This window comes from Anastrepha ludens, chromosome 5, assembly GCF_028408465.1.
Source record: "Anastrepha ludens isolate Willacy chromosome 5, idAnaLude1.1, whole genome shotgun sequence".
NCBI classification, from domain to species: Eukaryota; Metazoa; Arthropoda; class Insecta; order Diptera; family Tephritidae; genus Anastrepha; species Anastrepha ludens.
The window spans coordinates 100806262-100829756 of NC_071501.1; the positions used below are offsets into that span (position 1 = coordinate 100806262).

The 23495-nt window shown below is 32.9% G+C and overlaps 2 protein-coding genes across 10 annotated transcripts in view; one reads left to right on the forward strand and one right to left on the reverse strand.

Moving 5' to 3' along the window:
- Positions 1-903: 903 nt before the first annotated feature.
- LOC128864189 (cell division cycle protein 20 homolog) lies at positions 904-3398 on the forward strand. The gene is made up of 2 exons (XM_054103725.1): positions 904-1390; positions 1453-3398. The coding sequence occupies exons 1-2, from the start codon at positions 1052-1054 to the stop codon at positions 2698-2700; spliced, it is 1587 nt and encodes a 528-aa protein (XP_053959700.1). The 5' UTR covers positions 904-1051; the 3' UTR covers positions 2701-3398.
- Positions 3399-17645: 14247 nt separating this feature from the next.
- LOC128865201 (zinc finger protein 628) overlaps positions 17646-23495 on the reverse strand; it is a 30092-nt gene continuing 24242 nt past the window's right edge. For all 9 annotated transcript variants that reach the window (XM_054105313.1, XM_054105317.1, XM_054105321.1 and 6 more), the window contains 4 exons: positions 22772-22939; positions 21976-22713; positions 21697-21906; positions 17646-20557 (listed from right to left, as the gene is read on the reverse strand). In XM_054105313.1, the coding sequence (XP_053961288.1) occupies positions 20001-20557; positions 21697-21906; positions 21976-22713; positions 22772-22939 (1673 nt within the window). In that variant the 3' untranslated portion in view covers positions 17646-20000. The remainder of the gene's footprint in view (positions 20558-21696; positions 21907-21975; positions 22714-22771; positions 22940-23495) is intronic.

Sequence of the window (23495 nt, forward strand, 5' to 3'; positions counted from 1 at the left end):
GAGGTAATAAAACCACTTCTAACCTTTTTTCTACAAAATATCGTGGCCTGCCGCTTCAAGTACCTTTCTGTATTGAAACAAAAGACGCACTCCCTGCGTAAAAGATATGTTTAATTAATTATACACCTATATATTATATGGTAATTTTTACCCGGTTGGGACCGTTTGTGCTTGAATTTGCCTACCCACAAACCCCGGTTTAACGAACTTGTATACTTAATTACAATAATAATTAAAATCAGCTGGATTACACTCCCCTTCATAGTTCAACAGGCGACTGACAGCATCTGCCAAAATTTAAATTACATATATGCAACATATATTTTAAACAAATATCTCCAAAGTGTTTACACCATAACTTTTTGTATAGGATAAGAAATAGTGCACTTTTGCACAGTTAGAACGCAAAGTTTTGAGAAAAGAAGGTAAGGAAGAAGTGGGAAAATTACATATAAATGCAAGAATTATAAAATTTATACAAAAAATGTGAAACTTTTTGTAATGTACTAAAATACACAATATACCGCCAATATATGTAGCCACAAGTATTCGGAATTGTCCTAAAAAAACCGACCACTTATGTTAGCTCCTCGTTTTTAATGTGAACAAAGGTAGCGGAACGTTGCGCGCGTTCTTCTATTTTATCCTTCTTTTAATAAAGTTAACATTAGTACGACAATATTCATCGCTTCAGTATTAACATAATTTTTGTGCTGTGTGGTTCGTGATTCGTGACCGGATCAACTTACATCTATATTTCACCCTACAAGTTCAATAAATAATACGATCACATAATGCGATCCGAGTGTCCTGTTATATATTAAACGTGTAGGGTGCCCCTAAATAAGAGGTCCTGTTTCAAATTTTGTAATCAACCCTGATTTTGAATTTGAGTTGGCAGCACCGATAGGCTTTCATATTTTAATTCTCGCGCAAAATTCAATTTCTGTTTCCAACCGCTATTTGTGAGATACCTAAAAAAGTGTGCAAGAAAGACAAAGCTTGAACAAACTAGTGAATTTGTATTCCGAAATTATAGTTTAGTAATATTATGTCACAGTTTAACTATTTAAACGAAATTGACAGCACTTTAACGCTGGATGGGGAAATTACACGTGGGCCCCCTCCGCGGTGGCAGAAAAAATTGGAAGCTTCTGCTTTGGCGAATAGCCTTAATGGAAGTCTAAGTGCGTCCCGTTCGGTATTGTCCATGTCATATAACACCAGTTTTTCTGGTGTGGTACCAGCGACAAAAACTCCGCGAAAGGTTGGCGGCGATGCGAAGTGCAAGAAAACACCTACACCTAACAAAGGTGCACGGACGCCGAGCGGTGGCGATCGCTTCATCCCAAACCGTGGAACCAGTAATTTCGAGCTGGGCCATTATTTGGTGATTATAATTGTAACTCAAAAATAAGAATAGAAATATTTGATTTTTATTTGTAACTATAGATTAAACAAGAACCGGAGAAATCTGAAAATGATGATAATAGTAACGATATCAACAAAAAAACGCCTTCAAAGAATGAGCGGCAGAAACTTATCGCGGAATCCTTGCAAGTGGGTGATCCTAAAACCACACGAATTTTATGCTACCAAAATAAAGCACCTGCTGCACCAGAGTCGCATCAAAATCCATTGAAAGTGGTTTACTCAATTAACACACCTTTATCGACTAAGAGTGGCTCTCGTTATATAGCCAACACTTCCGATCGTATACTTGATGCGCCCGACATAATAAATGATTATTACCTTAATTTAATGGATTGGAGCGCTGATAACATTGTTACAGTAGCCTTGGGCAATGCAGTTTATTTATGGAATGCAGCAACAGGCAATATTGAACAATTGGTTGTGTATGAAGAAGGTGATCACGCCTGTGCTCTCTCCTGGGTTCAGGAGGGTCAAATTTTAGCAATAGGAAATACTACTGGTGCTGTAGAATTGTGGGATTGTTCGAAGATCAAACGTCTGCGAGTGATGGACGGACATTCAGCACGTGTTGGAACATTAGCTTGGAACTCATTTTTGGTTTCATCGGGCAGTCGTGATAGGTCTGTCATACACCATGATGTACGTGCACGCGAACACAAAGTCGCCACACTAACTGGCCACACACAGGAAGTTTGTGGACTTAAATGGTCGACAGACTTCAAACACCTTGCAAGTGGTGGCAATGATAACTTGGTTAATATATGGGGGGCTGTAAGCGGAGGTACTGGCAGTGGCACAGAACCTTTGCACGTGCTTAATGAGCATCAAGCAGCGGTACGTGCCTTAGCTTGGTGTCCTTGGCAGCCGAATCTATTGGCTAGCGGTGGTGGAACAGCTGATCGCTGTATTAAATTTTGGAATGTAAACAATGGTTCCCTCGTTAAATCAGTTGATACAAAATCTCAAGTCTGTGCACTTTTATGGTCACGGAACTATAAAGAATTGATCTCTGCTCATGGATTTGCAAACAACCAGCTTACGATTTGGAAGTATCCCTCCATGGTGAAACAGGCTGAACTGACTGGGCATACATCACGTGTGCTACAAATGGCGATGTCACCGGATGGAAGTACGGTGATAAGTGCTGGTGCAGATGAAACTCTACGACTATGGAATTGTTTTGCACCTGATCCGTATACTGCGAAAAAGGCAAGTGCGGGGGCAAGCAAGGCCAAACAGAGCGTTTTCCGTCAGAGCATACGATAATTGCAGAAAGGGAAAACAATATAGACTAATAAGAGGGTTAATACCGTCTAATAACAACAACGAACAACGATATTCCAAATTTTCAGCTGAATCTAAAGTAATGAATTTTATTTATTAGCTGAAAGTTATCATATGAAATATGCAATGTGAAATGAATAATTGCATGCGTCCCAGGGAAAGCGGTAATATGATATGAATAGCTTTAGTTCATAATGTATGGTAATGAGGAATGTATATGTTCAGATTAATCAACAGTCACATCATAACGCGTGTCTTGCCATACTTCAAACATTTTGTATTAAAAAAAAAATATAAATTCTCTGACGATATTCTTCACCACGTATCGGTCACGTGTAGAAGAAGTTAATGTAGCTTGTTTTTCATTGGAACATATTTGTAGTAGTATAATTATCGATATTGAAATGTATGTGTGTTGGCACATTTCATATTATAGCTATTTATATTGTAATGTATAATAACTCATTGTCATTTTGTATATTTAAGCATCTTTTCATGTATTTGCATTTATTTTTAAATTTCGTTTGTATTTACTATTTTTTTAGATGCAAGGCTTATGTGCACTTGTCATGTAAAGCGAATTAGGTACAGGCCTTAGCACTTTAATTTCTATAATATGTATTTTTTATATGTAATGCTTCAATGTAGATTTTTTCTAATAAAGGCAAAGTTTATACTTACATTTTATTTATTTTTACGCCAGAGTCACATCCGTGTAAGACAAGCTGGACTTAATTGTGTGAATGAAAAGTGGTAATGATAAAATTTTACCAATGGAAAAACAGATGGAAAATACGGAGAGCTTGTGCAGTCCCTGGGTAATACTCTATGCTTTCCTACATAGCCTTGCAATCAAGCAGTAACCGTCTGCAACGAAATAAGACAGAAGTGTATGGAACGTAGTTGTTATTGTTACATGTAAACAACAATAAGTTGAGAGAAATGCTTACGAATTGCTTCTCGTACTTTTAAGAATGGAAAGTATTCCAAACCGATATCGAAGAGAATATACATATCCGGTCAAGGGCTGTCACTCCAGCAGCATTCCTGAAACATTTTTGCAAACAACAGAATTTTTACCACGCCGAGGGAACAAGTTAGATAATACAATCGTCCGTAACAACATACCTATATTTATTGGTTGTTGTTGTTGTAGCAGCACAAACATACCCCATACATCCGCGGGGAATGTTGCTCGAGTGACAGTCCTTGGCCGAATATAAATCCAGGTCGTTCCGGTAACCCAGAACCGACTATCGTGGGAATGTATTTATTGGTCTAACGAAGCAGTTGTAGTAAGCAATTAGTGTATTTGTGGAATAATTCTTTGAGTCCCAAAAGCATACAGGTAGGCGGTGTTGAAGGTTTTAAAACGTACTGAATACTAGTTTGACGTATGAACTTTATAACGAATGCTTACACTCCCAAAGGATTGGTATTGGCATCACCGGAACATGTAGAACTTGCCCCAGTGCTGTGCTGAATGTCGTTTGGCATTTGCTTCCCATCGAGTTTTACATTATTTCCCGCAAGGGGCATGACAGCATTTTTAGGCAGTTAACACCGTATTTTTCTGAACTTCGGACAGATCTGTCTGGTATTAAAACGGCGTTTTAGTGCTACTTGGCGAGTGCCAAACTGGTATAACCATTTCACCTACCCTACCTACACTATGGAGCAAAAGTGAGCACAAAAAAGATATTTAAAAAGATTCAGCAGAAATTTTAATACCGCTTTTAAGTTTTTAGCATTATTTATTTTTTATATTACTATACTTAGGTAGGTGTAGGAACTTGATTACATTATACTTATAAACTTAACATTATATTCTTTATTATTAATTAATAAAAACCAAAAAAGGACATGTGTTCAGTTTTGCACTCGCTTCGAAATTCAAATTTAAATATACATAGTTAAAATTTTAATGACTCGTTATTCCTCCTTTTGCCTTTATTGTTGCACTCACACGTTTCGGCATGCTTGCTATTAAGTTTTGACACGTTTCTACCGGTATTTCTTCCCAACTTATTTGAACTCTTTCCCACAGTTCATGAATGCTATTTGGGTCCTCATCAAAGTTACCTAACCGTCATTTCACTATAGACCACAAGTTTTCTATAGGATTGAGGTCAGGGCTTTGAGATGGCCACTCAATGGTCTCGTAATTCTGGGCTTTTAGAAAATTTCGGACGAGCTTTAAGGAATGCTTGGGGTCATTGTGCTGTTGGAAAATTACTTCATTCTCTGGAAATTCCATTTGACCCAAAGCTACCGGCATATTTTCGTACAGAATTTGATGATACACCTCTTTCGTCATGATTCCTCTAATAAGCTCTAAAGGTCCTACTCCGAAATAGGAAAATCTTCCCCAGACCATCAGTGATCCGCCACCATGTTTAACCGTTTCTATTACCTGATGACTCTGGGTGGCTCTTCCTGTGTCAGACCAAAAATATCGTATGCCATCTGAGTTAATCCGATTAATTTTGCATTCATCAGACCATATCACTCATTTTCAGTCTTCTATAGTCCAATGCTGATGAGCTAAGGCAAATGACATTCGAGCCTTTTTGTTTTTGACAGAAAGTTTTGGCTTTTTGGGCTTTTTGGCGGCAAAACATCCAACTTTTTTTAGTGCCCGACGCGCGGTCCAAGCAGTAGCCTTATTTCCTATGCTTTCAGCAGCTTTTTTTTGGTGTTTTGGTTTTTCCAGCCATTAAACTTCTGGCCATGTGCCTTGCATCTTGGTCAGATAGGATACGAGGGCGGCCATTTTTTGCACTTGGCCCTTTCGAATTTTTATTTTTTTTTAATTTTCATCACCATAGCTTGAGATATCCATAGCTCAGAAGCAATTTGTCTCGTTGATTTGCCTTCTAAAATTAATTCTCCAGCTTTTACCACTTTTTCATTATTAATTTTTCGCATTTTTCACAAAATGAACCTTAACGAATGAAAACCACAACGCAACAGAAAAATAAAGGAAGTAACAAATACAAATCTACGAAATTAATAAACTTGTTATTGTTATTAACGGTTAACTTCCAAATCATAAGGGGAAATAGAGTGAAGGCAAAAGTGATTACATGTTGCTCTTAAATGCTCGCTGCTTGCAAATTCTTCTGTTATACTAATATATAATTGTTGTTTTTGTTTCCTAGTATTTTGTAACACACTAATTCCAAAAAAGGTGGTACCAGTTTTAATAAAAAACCATGCATAGCGCTGAAATTGATTATAATACAGCTGAATTGTAATTTTGTGATCACTTTTGCTCCATAGTGTACGTCGCCCTCCCAACCGGCTGTGTTGAAATAAAACACACTTTTTCAATACATTTTTCTAAAATTCTTATTTGTTACATTTTTAATATTTCCTTGCTTATTTTTCATTTCAACTCTTCACCAACTCAATTTTTTCGAGTGTTAATTATATGTTAGTGTATCTCTAGTATGCTTGTATGTATGTATGTGTGTATTATATAAGTGTATAATTACTCGACGCTTTTACTTTATTTAATAACTTTACATTTCCTTTGATGAAATTCATGTTTTCATTCATATATTGTTGTGTTTATAAGACTGTGTGCGTGTAGATACATATACAAGTATGTATGTATGAAGATATTTAGACCAGTTTCAATTTTTTTGCCAAAATCTTTCTACAATTTAATGGGTTTCACACAACTTTTATGATTTACCATTAAGTGGATGCTTAGAAGTTTTAGTGTTCTAATGCACTTTTTATGTGGCTAAGAATTCATGTATGCCTGTGTGTGTGTGTGTGTGTTGCAAATGTACTAGGCTTCTTTAGTATGTAAAATATGTAATTTATCCTCGCTGATTACTGATTAATTAGGTATTCTCTATGTTCCTGCTACGTTGCTACTATATTCTGTTCCGTTTTTTTGCTCTGGTTTTATTTATTTTATTGTTATATTAACTAATTCTATGTTGGATGTTTATTTCATTTCATTTTATTACATTTTTCACTGTTTTTCACTGTATACTTCAGTTGCATCCTTATATGGTACGAGTAATTTTTATATGTATGTATGTATATGTATATATATCGGGTATACATTCGATTATATATACTGTTATGTATACGATTGTATATATAGATATATTTGTTAATATTTTTGTATATAATATATATATGTATATATATATATATATATATATATATATATATAAGTAATCTGTACGGCATCTTGCTGCAATGTAAGTATGTATCTATGAGTTTAATATTAAGGTATTGTATGTATGTAGGCATGCTTATATTCTGCTGCTCAACTGCTTATTGTTCTCAATAACGTGGCTGCTGTTTTCGGTTATGTTAATTACTTTAATATTACATATTTATGGCTTTATTCATGTATGTATGTATGTATGCTGTTAGTATGTGTATATTTATTGCGGTTACTCAATTTAATATGTATACATACATAAATTGTGATTATTGCATTTTATTTACTTGTAGGAAACATGACGCTTTTGCTTCAGTTTTATTTTTTGGATTTGTTTTAATCTCTCAGATTCAGATGGTGTTATAAGAAATTTTTACTGCTAAATTGTTTTAAAGCTTCCAATACATATCGGGACCCATTTTATTATACAGTTAAGCTGAGTTATTATAGTAAATGTGGTGTTAAAATAATCCATCCTATTGCAATGGTCAATCAAATACAATCCAAAAGGCTTTCAAATTATAAAAACCATTGAAAATTAAATATTTTTAAATATAAACAGTAAAAAACTTTAAGAGATATACCCGAAAAATTTTCAAAATTCAAAACATTCAACGACACTTTACCTCATTACATTTCAGTGCTAGTGAAACTGTGGTGAATTTTCTAAACTGAGTTTAAGGGGTTATATACAGTTAGAATTTTCAAAAAATCGATTCTTTTTTTAATTTTTTTTAATGTACATATATTTAAGAATATGTATATATATACAGTGCACTCGCGGTAACTCGAATAGCCGCTAACTCGAACACATTTTTTTCCCTATTGACTAGTTTGTAACTCGAACAATATTAAAGCGCTATAACTCGAACAAAAAAACAAATTTATTTGTACACACATTCTTTTCAAACATGTACATTTTGTACATACATACATATGTAATAGTATATGTATATAAATTATATGTATACTAGTGTATTGTCCATATGAATATTTCGACGTTAATATCCCGTTAGTTTTCTGGGAACAATATCTTGCATTGACCAAATTGCTTTAAATTTGTTATTTGTAGTGTATCAGTGCATGTGAGTAATGGATCGTAAAAGGTTGAAGTGTTTAACATTAAAAGAGAGGGCTGAAGTCCTTTGCAAAATTAAACGTGGATGTAGTGTTACTTCTCTAGCGAAGGAATATGGGGTAGCCAAGTCCACCATAAGTCTTATAAAAAAGAAAGACAAGGCAGTTTTAAAAGCAGTAAACAACACGTTTTTGGGTCCTGGGAAGAGGAGAACTTTAAAAGCTTCTGTGTTTCCTAAAATGAAAGCCGCTTTATACAAATGGTTTCTGTCCCAAAGAAAAAAGAATTACCCAATAAGTGGACTCATCTTGAAAGAACATAACATGAAAAACATAATTTACAGGTCGAATTTACGCTTTATGATGTTAACAAATGGAATGATGGTGCCGAATTTACCGACACAGAAGTAATAATTGAAACTAGTGATTCTGAGTCTGAGTTTAACAACACAACTGAGACATGTGAGCGGATATCATCTGAGGAGGCAGTTAGCTCTATCAATAAGGTAATTCAGTGGGCCACAACTGAACAAGTAAGCCCCGCAAAGGTTAACACTCTTCAATTGCTGCGTGAAAAAGTCATATTTAACATTGCTGCAGGCAAGAAAAGACAAACACACATTACAACTTTCTTTTCGGCCTAACTTTTCTGTTAAAGCTGACTTTTTTTGTGTAACTGACACAAAGACTGCCAAATATTTGATGAAAAATATTGAAACGAATTAATTATTTTAAACATATTCATGTTCATATCCATATGTAAATAAATAAATAAATTTAATTGAAAAAAATCGATATCGATGACTGTTTTTTTAACATAGCACACTCAATTGATAAGTCGAACAAATTCGATAAATCGAACAGCGCCTGTTTTAATTAGTTCGAGTTATCGCGAGTGCACTGTATATATGTATATGAATATATATATATTTTTTGTTGGTTATATAATTATATATATATATATATATATATTCTTAAATATATGTACATTAAAAAAAAATATATATATATATATAATTGGCGCGTACACCCTTTTTGGGTGTTTGGCCGAGCTCCTCCTTCTTTTTTTTGTGGTCGTTTTGAAGTTGTTCCACAAATGGCGGGACCTACAGTTTCAAGCCGACTCCTTATATATATTTTTTAAATACACAAAGAAATTTTAATATCGCTCCGCTGAATATTTTCGAAGTTACACGCAAATTTGAAAAGGCGTTTCAGAGTGCTGGTAAAGTGCTTTTCAAACTTTAAGCGCGTTTCTCTCAAAATTGTGTTTTCAAAGTCGGTGACCAACATTACTCGAAAACGGCTAAACCGAGTAATCTCAAATTTTAACACGAGCTTCTTAAATATATTTCTTAGTAATTAAAAGAAGATTTTTTCTCACCCATAAATATTTTGGTTTTTATAAGCAATTTAAGGCCGAAATGATGGTCAAAAATCGATTTTTTGTTTTTGAAAAACCGCCATTTTGCCAAAAAACTTTATTTTGCTTATTACTTCGATTAATTACTAGATCTAGCATTACTTTAACAAAATCTGTTTGATTTTTAAATTTCAGAGAATCCAGTTCAGAGATATAGTGGTCACCGCAAAACGTCTTTTTTGAGAGGAGCTCCCGGAGAAAAGCTGTAGCCCCTTTGCAAATAAATATTTTTACTAATAATAAGTCTTAGAATACAGTTAAAAGATAACAAAATAACATAATATGTGTGCAAATTTTTAGATCAATAAATTTAAAAGTTTTCTCAGAAAAAACTCTGGAAAATTCGCCTTTTTTCGACCTTCTAACTGCATATAACTTCTTAAGCCTTGGCAAAATGGTACGTTTCAGCTTAGTTGAAGTGGAAAGCATTAAACTAGCCCGTAGAGACTTGCCTGCAATTATTTCGAGTCACGTAGTATCAAATGTTGAAAAATGTTTAAAATAAGGTGTTCATTATAATAAAGTATATAATAAGCTTATTTTTTCAAATCCAACTATAACATTAAAACAACTGGCATGGCTTGCAGAAAACTAAAAACAAAAAAACTCCTTAGTCGAAAAACAACTCAAGGCATTTCCACGCGTTACTTGATTTGTAAACAAAAACACAAAACTTGCACGCTTGACTTCTAAATATCGCTTTAAAGGCATCAAACAATTGTTCTTCCTGACTATGCGTGCCGATTATTTATTTTAATTCTTTCCTAAAACGTTTGCCACAGTAGATATCAAGATTTAAATTTTGCAAGCGATTAATTTTTAATAATCCAAATTAAAATAAAATTACCTTGTTTTCAACTTTATGGTGAGTAAAAAAGAGGTATAGAATATTTCGCGAAATTAATTCACCTTAACAATTCTTAACTAACTTAACTAACAATTCTAACAGTTTCTTAGCAGCTGAATTTCAATTTTATTCAAAGTGTAACCATGCGCCTAAAAACACGCTTCCGTGGCATGCATTTTCCTTACGTAAATAAGTGTGCGTGCCTCAAAGCTGCGTGAATGTGAATTTCGTTTAATTTACGCAGGTGCTTTATAAACAATTTGGTATGAAATACAAATCAGAACGGGAAAAGACTGATAAAAAACGAAAATACTCTACAGTTGAAGGCGTCGTAAACGAGAAATTTATGCTCATGTTCACATCACCAGAACGACCTAGTAAATATTCTAATCGACCCAGCGCTGAAATGTTAAGCAGCATACGCCAACAGTTTATAAGGTGTGTTTTATACTGTTATAAAAGCAACAACATCATAAAATTAAACAGTCAGTCCTTTTCCTTTGTTCAGCTTACGGGCTTAGATGACTCAAAGTTTTTTCTTTCTTTTATAGTTGCGCATAGGTAATAAACTTTAGGTGTCTGCGCCCACTTTCGAGAATCAATGACATTACTCCAAATAATTACGTGGTATTTAATATGCCCAATTGCATTTTAGTTAACTGCAATGACCTGTTCGATAAGGCAGAATAGCGAAAAAATGTGTGTAAGCGATGTGAAGCGATTGGCGTTCACATCGCTGCATTGTCTTGCCCTTGTTTATTGTTACTTTTCTTTTTTAATGATTAGTAAATTTTTTTATTACAATTTAAAATTGTTCCCTGCATGGTTATTTCGCGTTTAGTTTCTTTATTATTTTGTATATGTAGTTTTTAGTTAGAGTTTGATGCAATTAAAGAAATTTTAATCGAAAATATTTAATTTAATAAATTAGGTATACTTTAAAACTTGTGAAGAATTAAAAATCCGTCTACTTTTTTGTATAAAGGATATATATTTGCTCTAAACACTTTTATTTAATTCGTACCTCTACGATTTCTTCTCATATACACCGTGTTACAAAATTATAAACACACCGCTATTATTTTTATAAAAAATATAGTTCATACTACAATAAAAACCATAGGACGCAATCTCAAACTTTAAAAAAAAATTCCCAAATTTCATTCTTCCAACTTATAACCAGAATTTTGAGAATTTAAAAAATTTAAATAAATTGCAAGGGTATGTTCAACAATGCATTATAATGCGCAACATACCATTTCAGAATGAGCAGTGCGTTCAAAAATGCAAATATGGCAGTACTGCAAATGAAACGCGTTCTTAAACGTCATTTTTGTATCAAAAGTCGTGCATTATTTGCAGCAAAAATTTTCACACTGCCAATAAATACGCTAGTACAATGTCTGATGAAAAGTGGGTATTTAATTATTTATTTTAGCTTTTAATACAAAAATTTATGAAAAATACGATATTTAAACTTTATTTTATTATACTTTTCTTGGTTTTAGTGATTACTTTAGTACATCGGAGATAAAATTACTGCTCAGAGTCCGACTGAGCATGGAGAACGAGTTCACATCGGGAAGGAGGAAAAAGAGCGTGCTCTGGGCTAAGGTCGTAGATGAAGTAAAAAAAGTTAATAAAGATTTAAAAATAGATAGCAACATCGCCCAGCGAAAATTTTCTAATTTACTCATCACATATAAGCGAATAAAAAAAAGATATTAAACTTTTGATATTAAACTTTTGACAAGATATGTCCTTCTTTTAAGCTTTACACGGTTTTTTTTTTCTTAAATTTAATAAAAGACTATCGGTTTTTTCCTCACATACATCGTCCATGACCAAACTTAGTAACAATTCCATTTTACTGCACAGCGCGTTCATAAATGCAACAAATCTATTTGCAATTTTTCAACAAATCTATCAGTTGCATGAATTGTCACATTGACAGTGCTGCCAGCGCTGCAAGTACTGCGCATTATAATGCGTTTCTGAACATAGCCCAAGCTTCAAGTAACTACAAAATATTGTTGATTTTTGACAATTTTTTTTCACTGAGGTGCGACATCTTTTCTTCCATACAGAGTACAGCTAGAATTCATGTACGAGTATATGAAAGATAAAGCCTATCACATTCAAGAGAAAAAATCGCCAAAAATCAGCAGTATTTTATTGTAGACACCACTCAAGACTTACAGTTTGTTATACCAGAAAAATTCAAAATATTCTGCTCATAAGTTGAAATTCTGATCAAATTTAAAAACAAAATTTTAAAGAAGTTTGAAACTTTGCGTCATGTAGCGTTTTTTGTAGTATGAACTAAATTTTTATAAAATAACAACAACAAAAATAGTGGCGTTTATAATTTTGCAACGGTGGTTATATGATATCTTATCGTAGGGGTACGAATTAATAGTGGTTAGGGCAAGAACATCACATTTCACATTCGAAATTATTATTAAACTGAACATAAATGTATTAACCATGGAAAAAAAAGAAAAAATAAATTTATAAAAAACTAAAAAATAAAAAAAAATTAAAAACAAAATTGCCAAAAAAATTTTAATACAAAAATTAAAAAGAAAAACTGTTAATACAAAAATTAAAAAAAAAATTTAGTATAAAAATGAACAAAAAAAAAAAAAAACAAAAATATTAATACCAAAACGAAAAAAAAAACAAAATTCTTAGTACAAAAAAAAATAATACAAAAATTAAGAAAAAAATATAAACAGAAAACTTAAAAACAAAATATTCAATACAAAAATGTAAAACAAAATTTAATATAAAAATTAAAAACAAAATATTCAATACAAATACAGTACTATCTCGATAATCCGGACACGCGGTAGTCCGGTCACATCTACAATCCGGACAACTGCATAATTCGGACAGTTTAACATTTTTTACTCTATAATCCGGACATTTTTCAAATTTGCTTCGCAATATGTACATACATATGTATTTTAATTTTTAGTTTGCTTTGTGAGTTTTTCGTAAAATAGCGGTACTTTAACAACAATATATGTATACGAAATGCAACAGCATAAATCACGCGTTGTGTTTATTCTTTAGTGACAAACTGAATTGAGTGGACATTACTATTATGAGCAGTGGAAAATTTAATAAAAGAGCTCATAAAACCCTTACTCTTCAGAAAAAATGTGAAATTTTAGATCTCCTTGATAAAGGAAAATCAGTAAGATGGTTTGAAACAGAATTTGGTGTCAACAAATCTACTGTTTTTGACATAAAAAAGAAACGTGATGCCATTAGAAAATTCGCGACTAAATGTGAAATGAAATAGTACATACTAAATAAAAAAAATGTTTGATTATGTACAGATGTACATATTATTATGTAAGTATGATATTAAAAAATATTGAAAAAAATTTAATAAAACTATTTATGTACATACATATATCTGAATTGCGTTATGTTCATTTCAAAAAAACAACGTTTAGTTGAAAAACAAAAATCATTTATAATCCGGGCACCCCCATAATCCGGACGACCCCTAACATTAAGGGTGTCCGGATTATCGAGATAGTACTGTAGTTAAAACAAAATTTTAATATAAAAATTATAAACAAAAGGTTAATACAAAAATTCAAAGAAGAAAATATTCATAGAAAAGTAGTTTCAATACAAAAATTTAAAACAAAATTTTAATGCAAAAATTTAAAAAATGGTACAAAAAATTAAAAAAAATGTTAATACAAAAAAGAAAAATATTAATACAAAAATTAAAAAAAAAAATGAATACAAAAATCAAAAATAAATTATTAATAGAAAAATTAAAAACAAAATTTTAATACAAATATTTAAAAAAAATTAATACAAAAATTAAAAAAAAAATATACATACAGATTTAAAGCAAAATGTTAATACAAAAATTAAAAAAACGTTAGTACAAAAACTTAAAAAATTGTTAATACAAAAACAAAAAACCAAAATAAAAATGTTAATACAAAAATTTTAAAATAAATTTAATACAAAAATTAAAAGAAAAAAGTATTCGAGTATTCGTAGAAAAATAGTTTCAATACAAAAATTTCAAACGAAACGTTAACACAAATTATAAAAAAAACACAATGCAAAAATGCTATTACAACTATTAAAAAATATATATATATATTAATACAATTTAAAAAAATGTTAATTCAAAAATTAAAAAAAGTCAATACTGTTTAAAAAAAATTTAATACAATTAAAAAAGAAAAACATATTAATACCACAATTAAAAAAAATGTTAACGCAATTAAAAAAAATTACAATAAATACAACATAAAATTGATGTTAATACAAAACTTAAAAAATGTTAATACAAATAATTTAAAAAAATGTCAATACAACTAAAAAAAACTTTAATATAACAATTAAAAAAGAAAAAAATATTAATACAAAAATTAAAAAAAAACAACTGATAGTAAAAAAATTAAAAAAAATGTATTTGTATTAACATTTTTTTTTTAATTTTGTTACTATTAATTCAAAAAAAAAAAAACATTAAAAAAAAATTGAATACAAAAATTTAAAAGAATACAATGTTAATGCAAAGAAAGATCTTAACACAAAAAATTGTAATACAAAAATTATAACATAAAATAAAAATAAAACTGCAAAAAATCCACTGGAAAATCGTTATGAAATAAGGTTTTTTATTGGCCACAAACGAAATAAAACGCACATTTTTATTATTTTCAAAAGCAAATGAAATATATATAATTGCAATGTATTAAAATATATAGTAATGTTTATGTTTATAGCAATTGTTATTTATCTGTTTGATGTTGCAATTGTTTAAGGGCATAATATAAATTGTGTATGTAGTTCATCAGTTAAGAGCTAAACAAAAAACATTGCATACCTCTTTACTTTCTTTATGCGGTACAGTTTTTGTTTTTTGTTTTGTTTTTATTAACCTTTAAATTTTTCGCATTTGACAAACTGTGCTTTAGTTCTTTTAAGGATATGTTTTTTTTGTTTTTAAATGTGTAACTTGTTTACTTTGCCTTTCATTCTATGATTAGTACATATTAATTTATGACGTGTTTTCTTTTATATATATGTATATTTTTTTTTTTAATTGGTTGCTATTCAACTTTTTTAAAGTATAAATTACCAACATACTTGCAAATATGTTCAATATGGATATTGTTACTTCTTTCATTTTCATGTTTAATTTTTTGTTTATATATATATATATATTATATTTTTTTTTTTTTTGCTTACCTCAAATCAATTTTTTGCGAAAATACTTTTCTTCTCTAATTAATAATACATTTTTTAATTGTCTCAGTAATCATAAACATAACTTCTAGCTTAGGCTCGACTGCTCTAATTTATTGGCATTACTTTACATAGTTGTGTCATTTTCTCACAAATACTCGTAGCTCTGTACACACTTGGAAGCAGCTGGAAAGGGTTGCGACGCATTTTTTACAAAGCAAAATAAAATGTAAAAATGCCATTTCATAAACTTCTTACATACAAACAATAAAACATTTGTTCACTTTGGCCTCCAAAAGGCTTAACTCTGGCGCTCATCATTTGCAGCATTATTGCGTATCAATGCTTGTCAGTCAGTCACACGTAGTGTTGTTCAGCTAGCGAACAAAACACATAGTTTAACACCCATCAGCGCTTGTCTGCTAAATATTTATTTTTGAATGTATGTAGTTGCTTCTTTTATTTATTTTTTTTTTTGTTTTTTGCCCTACACTAACGTGCACTCCCATACACCACTTTAACAAGTACTCATTTTATTTACGCCCACCACAGCACACCTATAGTTCAACTTGGTAGCTTGTCAACTTGTCAATACTGTCCAATTATATGCTTTCCCAATTACTTCCGCACCCATCCACTTATAGACACACGCAAATATATGTAAATATGTATGCATTGCTTTATAAATAATTATTTAAGGATTTTCCAGCGCTTCTAGACATTTCATATATATATAATTAATGCTTTGCCACACTGCCGCTCGCTTAGTTATATTTTCATTATTATTATTTTTATGTTAATGCCTATTAAACGCTCAGCGCGCATATTTATGTATTTCTCTTTATAGTTCTAGTTTTCTTTTTCCTTGCTTTTGCAATTAATAAACATTAGTATATATTTCTTATAATTGTATGTTCATGCTTGCATAAATGTTGTTTTTATGTTTTTATCTTTAATAATAGCAATTAGTGGTCTTCTTGTTAGCATAGTAAATGAGCCTAAGTATATGTATGTATGTATATATCATATTTTATTATCAACTAGAACTACGCTTTTTGCAATTAATATATGTTACTTTCATTTATTCGCATGAATGCATATGCAAGAGTTTGCTTGCAGTTCCACACAAAACAAAAATTTTGCTGGTGTTTTAGTTTGCTACGCTTCTTCTTCTTCTATCCTCTCTCTCTCTCTCTCGCACATCATCAACTGTAACCACCCCCACCCTTGCATAGTTCCTTATTTGCTAACCAACTCTTTTCATGTTTGCGTATTGTTAAATTGTAAATTAAAGCGTAAACAGTTAATATTAATATTTAGTGTTATATATTTTTTCTCTTGTTGGGTGTATACTTAGTATAGTTTAATTTTTAGTTCGATTATATATATTTCATACTTCGTGTATATGTAGTTGATAAATATGTTTGCGTATGTAAACGGTGTGTCGGTGTGTCGATGTGCATAAAATATTTTTGTAAGTATACAAATGTGTTGTGTCCCAGCTAAATGGTCTGCCATTGTAAGTAGTAGTATAAGGCGTAAACTTTCTTGGGGTGCAAGTTTAAAAAGAAATCGCAATCTTCTACGGCAGAAGCTCTTACCGTAAAGACTGGAACGTTTGGAAAACGAGAAAAGATGTAATAAAAAAATACTATTTCAATTTTTGATACAAACATTTTTGCAGACCCATCTCCATACTAAAGTCCACTGTCACAATTGGCTCCAATTTATTGCATATATTTTGTTTGCATGTATGTATGTGTTGCTGTATACGGTGTATGAATTGAATGTTTGCTTATGCCTTGGTGCATTCATTTTATTAGTAACGTCGCCTATAATATATATGTATATATATATATATATTATGTATGTATATATGCATGTATAAACTAATTTAGTGATTTTCTGTTTTCTCACGTTCACTAAGTTGTCGCTTTAAAACTGTTGCATAGGCTTTTGCTTTTTAGACTTTTCTTTGAATATTTGCTTATTATTGCTGCTGACTTAGCTACTAAAAATATGTGTGGTGTTAGTGGTTAAATTTGGAATTTTACACATTACTATGTTGGTTCTTGATTGCGCTTCTCTATTTGCTTACCATAATTAGCATTTACTGCTTTTTTATTTTTTTGTTTGTTTTGTTTTATTTTTTGTGATTTGCCTTTTCCCTCATCATCAATAATAATACCGAATTTTTTGAATCGCTTAATTTTAGTTTACACATTGTTGCATATTCTACGTATAAAGCCACTCTCTACTACACATAAAATTATTTCTTTATGTTTTTCTTTCTTCGCTATCCAAATAAAATATAAATTAAAATGAAGTAAAACCTTAATAGATTTATTCCATTTCTATTAATGTCTCTTCAGTCACTTAATTTTATTTACTTCTAAAATGCGAATAATACAGCGTACCTCTTACAGGTTAACTATTTTTTAAATCTTTAATATATAATATATCATAGATTGTTTATAAAATGGTTGTCACAGAGTAATTCGAACCACTTTAGCTGCAGAAAGTCAGTAAAAACTAAGAATTGGGGAAAAATAAATAATAGCTTAAGGGTAAAAGCGATTGGACCCAAAAGGAACGCAAAGCCGACAATTCGATATGGGTGATAGTAAAAAGAGTTTAAAGTATTTTTCAAATACATTTGATATACATATGTATGTAGGTGGTAGTAGAGATTTCAAAGTATTTTCTAAATACTTTTGATTTATATATGTAACTATCAGCGTTACCGCGAATATATGTTCATGTATGTATGTACCTACAAATTGTATATACAAGTTAGATGGCACGAATTGTATTCGGAGCTTCTAAACACAATTGGGTACGAAACTGCTGGGCGTACGGAGCTAAACCATGACAGTCTATTCTACGTTACCAGAACGATCCGTATTTATATACGGCCAAGGCCTGTCACTTCAGCAGTACTCACCGAAAATATATAGCGAATGTTTTCTGCTGTTATAACAAAAACAATAATTAGGTCTACGTTCCCACGACAGTCTGTTCTACGTCACCGGGACAACCCGCATTAATTATATCCGTCCAGGGACTGTCACTCCAGCAGTATTCACCAAAAATTTATGAGAAATGTTTCCTGCTGTTATAACAAAATCAAGAATTAGGTTAACTCGACGGTATATCCGACCAGGGACTGTCACTCCAGCAGTATTCACTAAAAATTTACAAATTACACCGGGTCTATGATACCGTAATAACTCAGATTTATATTCGACCAAATCTTAAATATGTATAGTAACTGTTTATGCAACTAAAAAACAATTAAATTAATTTCCAAAAAAAAAAAAAGAAACAGGATAACAAATTTCAAAAATAAATATGTTCACATCACACCAATCTTAACAGTAATTGCGACTGTTACAATAACTGCGAAGCTTTAAAAATATTTATGTCCAATTTTCTCTATATGTTTAGTTCAAGATATAAAGTGTAACACCTTTAATATTGTAGTTTATAACTCCATAAACAAAACTTTTAAAGTAATTGAAAAGTAACAAAAAATCTGTGGAAAGTCTAATTTTACAATAACAAAAATAAAATATTATTTACAATTTACAAAATTTTGAATTTGCTTTTTTTGCTTTTAAATTTTCTTTGTTTTTGAACGCTGCAATTTCAGTGCAGATTTTCTACTTTTGTTACCTACCCCACCCAATCGCTTTTACCCAAACACGCTGTTGCGCCGCTTAGCATAAGTATGCGTTAGTGAGCATGAAAATACACTGGTTATGTTAAATTAAATGTCGCTATTTTAAAAGTAGCGGTTTAGAAAATTCTTTTCAATATTGCACAAAACTACTATTCGAGATACTTTGAATGCAAAGTAACCGCACGAAAGAGTAAAATTGAAAATGTAAAGCTTGGTAAAAAAAAGTTTCACAGAAGATTGCACTCTGTTAGCGTGAAGAGGACAAATGCAGGAAGAAGTAACTCACTAAGCCAGGCTTAATCCAAGCAGCAAACAGCGTATCGAATTTCATTAAAGTGTTAATTATTTTATGCAAGTTTGCCTAATTTTTAAAAATTATTACGGTATTTATAATTGCATACTCTACGTTTCTTGTAGTCAATATGTTAGTTAGAAGTTGCAGCATACTAATTTTGTACGTGCAATAATGTAGCACTTACTGTTAATAGTAAAATAAACGACTAAAACTATTAACTTAGAAATACGTGCAGAAAATTATACTTCTTTTTGCTCTATTTCGTTCTTCTGTTTGCCTTCAAACTTGCTACAACTTTCATTCTTAATTTATAGCTTTTCTTCTCCTGCATTTGCGATAACCACGAGTTGTATTACCCAGCTGCATTACCCAAGCACCAGTCGAAATTGCATTAACCAGCTGTAGCCTTGCGCGCATTTATCTCAGCACCGTTCTATCGCAATCACCAATTTCATCAACGCTGTTGTTGTTGTTGTTATTATTATTGAACGCTGCCGTTAACGCGCCTCACCAATGTGCGAAATTATGCTGCTGTTAGTAAACCACCGGATGCTGCTCAACATTAGCTGGCAGGTGCTGCAATTGCATGGCTGCGCGCGCCAAAACGCTCGGATCGGTTTGTATTAGTGCGATAGGCACCGATGGTGGCTGCTGCGGCTGTGGCTGCGCTTGTGGTTGTGGCGCATGCGTTTGCTGTTGCGCCTGCGCTTGTGTTTGTTGGTGATGTGCTTGCTGCTGTTGCTGTTGCTGATGTTGGCGATGTTGTTCCTGTTGTTGATGTTGTATCGATAATTGCAACAGTTGCTGTTGTTGTAATTGTTGTTGATGCTGCTGTTGCTGTTGCTGCACTTGCTGCTGCTGTTGTTGTTGCACTTGTTGTTGGTGTTGTTGATGTGCCTGTTGCTGCTGCTGCTGTTGTTGTTGTTGTTGTTGCTGCTGCTGCTGTTGTTGCTGTGGTTTCTGGCTGTTGTGCGATGTAATCGTTGAGGTAACCAACGGCACAAGACTGGGCGCCAACTGTACGGCATTTGCGGCTGCAGCGCCCGATGTAATCTGTTGGATGGTGTGCATTGTTGGTGTTTGATGAGGAACTATACAGAGAGAGAGAGAGAGAGAGATAAATGTATAAATTTCAATTTGAGTAAATTAATTGTATTTATTTTTACTATCTATTAAAATTGGAAGAAGATCTGACATGATCCTAATTTGCAATTGGTTTTTATTAACATTTTTTCGCTAATATTTTCTGAAGTGGAGTGTGATTAGAAGAAATGGGTTCTTTGGGGGCAAGCATTGCACAAATTAAAAATTGATAATTCAGATCTTATATACATATATATATATAATCGGCGCGTACACCCTTTGTTTGACCGAGCTTCACCCCCTATTTGTGGCGTGCGTCTTGCTGTTGTTCCACAAATGGAGGCTCCTACAGTTTCAAGCCGACTCCGAACGTCAGATATTTTTATGAGAAGCTTTTTCTTGGCAAAAATGCACTCGGAGGTTTTGCCATTGCCTGCCGAGGGGCGACCGCTTTTAGAAAAATGTCTTTCGTTTAATTTGGTGTTTCACCGAGATTCGAACCTACGTTCTCTCTGTGAATTCCGAATGGTAGTCACGCACCAACCCATTCGGCTACGGCGGCCGCCGCAGATCTTAACCGTACAAAATACCAACTATAAGGGGAATTTTTTTTTAATTTTTGCAACCTTTTTTACCTATCTTCATTATCTCATAAAAAAGGTCAAAATTTTTTAAACAAAATAACTACCAATATCACCCAAATCCCTATTTTCCGTTAAATCCACCCCGTTGAAACAGCACGTTTCTTGGGCCTGCCGTTAGATGACATCGGTGTTGATGACGACCGGTGTCTTCACCGTGCCCAACAAGGTTTGGTAAACTGGTACTCGGGCTAAACAGGCAACGTTGTTGCAATATTACGGTATTTTTGCTTATGTTCAAAATATAAAAACGGCACCAGGATTACCGGGTAAATGATACTGGAAAGGCCCAACTGTAAATTCAGCAGCATTCCCGCACATTTTTCCATAATTTTCAAACTAAAAGGAATCCAGTAACTTATTCATTTAAATAATTTACTATTACGAATTTACGTGGGTATGTTTTTCCATCTCGATGATTTTTTTTTTGTTTTTTTTCAAATTCCCATTAAATATTTATGTATGTATACATTAAATTCAATGACTTTCAGTATTATATAACTTACGAAATATTGGTTTGATTTCCTCTTTGACCGACGTCAATATACCGGCTGGGATTTGTGGATGCGGCTGTGGCGGTGGTGGCATTACCGCATCAGGATGGTTCATCTTCATGTGACGCTTCAAATTGCCCCGCTCCACAAAAGCTTTGCTGCACAGAGTGCAGGCGTGTGGTTTTTCACCCGAGTGCGAACGCATGTGCGAGACAAGATGACCTGAGAAAATTTCATAAGCATTAGTACTTATTGGAAATAAAACAAAAATATTAAACCCAAATTGCTTACCCTTGCATATAAAGTTTTTGGGACATTTCTCGCATGAAAACGGACGTTCGCATTCTTGGCCCTTGGTGTGACTGCGTTGATGAAACAGCAGATTTCCTTTGAGCGGAAACGATTTGCCACAAGTTTCGCAAGCGAAGGGACGATCGCCAGTGTGGCAACGTGACATGTGATTAATCAGATGCTCCTTGCGTGTGAATGGCTTATTGCAAACATTGCAACAATGCGGATTGTCGCTGGAGTGCTGACGCATATGATTGTTTAGATGCTCCTTACGCGTGAATGTCTTCTGACAGTATTCACATTTGTGCGGCGAATCGCCCGTATGCAATCGCACATGATTCGTCAAATGTTCCTTCCGGGTAAATGTCTTCTTACAGTAGCTGCAGCGATGTGGTGATTCGCCAGTATGCTGGCGTACATGATTCACGAGATGCTCTTTACGTGTGAATGTTTTTGTGCAATATGTGCACTTGTGCGGGGATTCGCCGGTATGCTGCCTTATATGATTCACCATGTGATCTTTACGCGTAAATGCCTTCGTGCAGTAGGTGCATTTAAACGGCGTTTCACCGGTGTGCTGACGTATGTGGTTCACTAGGTGTTCCTTACGTGTGAACGTTTTCAAACAATAGGTGCAACGATGAGGCGATTCGCCGGTATGTTGGCGTACATGATTCAACAAATGCTCCTTGCGTGTAAACGTTTTCGAACAAAAATCGCAGCGATGGGGAGTTTCGCCTGTGAATTGAGCGTGGAAGATCAGTTTTTGAAATCAGGAAGATCAGTTTTATGTTACCTGTATGCCAGAGAATGTGATTGGTGAAGTGCTCCTTGCGACTGAAACTCTTGCCGCAAATCTCACATCTGAATGGTGTGTCATTAGTGTGTGAACGCATATGATTGGCTAGGTGCTCTTTGCGCGTATATTTCTTGCCACATACATCACACTGATGTGGTGTTTGACCTGCAAACAAGATTAAGTTTTAATATGTGTTTAAAAGACTAGAAAACATATGCAAGTATGGACTATGAGTGGAGCTGAGTAATGCGAATAAGATCGACTAAATATTTATGTTGCAACTTTCTAGTTTATACATTAATTTATGTAATATATTGCAGTAAGGACTACATACGAGTATAGAACTGTTCGAGCCAGTAATACAAAATTGAAGTTTTCGCACAACAGTAGGAGTTTGAAGTGGGGAAAATGTGGGCAATCAGCTGAACTTCAGGTGTTTAATTCAAACATCGATTGCATTAAATAGCTATGAAAAACTGTTCGATTTAATAGAGCAAAGCGCGAATACTTAGATTAGAAAAAAAAGTCGGTGAAAATATTGCAATTGTGGCAGAGGCGGCAAAACGAGTTAAAGGGATCCTCACAAGAAAGGAAAAAATAATTGTTTTTTTTTTTTTAATAATTATTACAGAAAACGATTATCAATGGAGAGCGGCGCCTTAAGATTGTACAATGTGATGATTAAGATCAAGGCTCACTTAGAGTTTTGCTCTAAATGTTT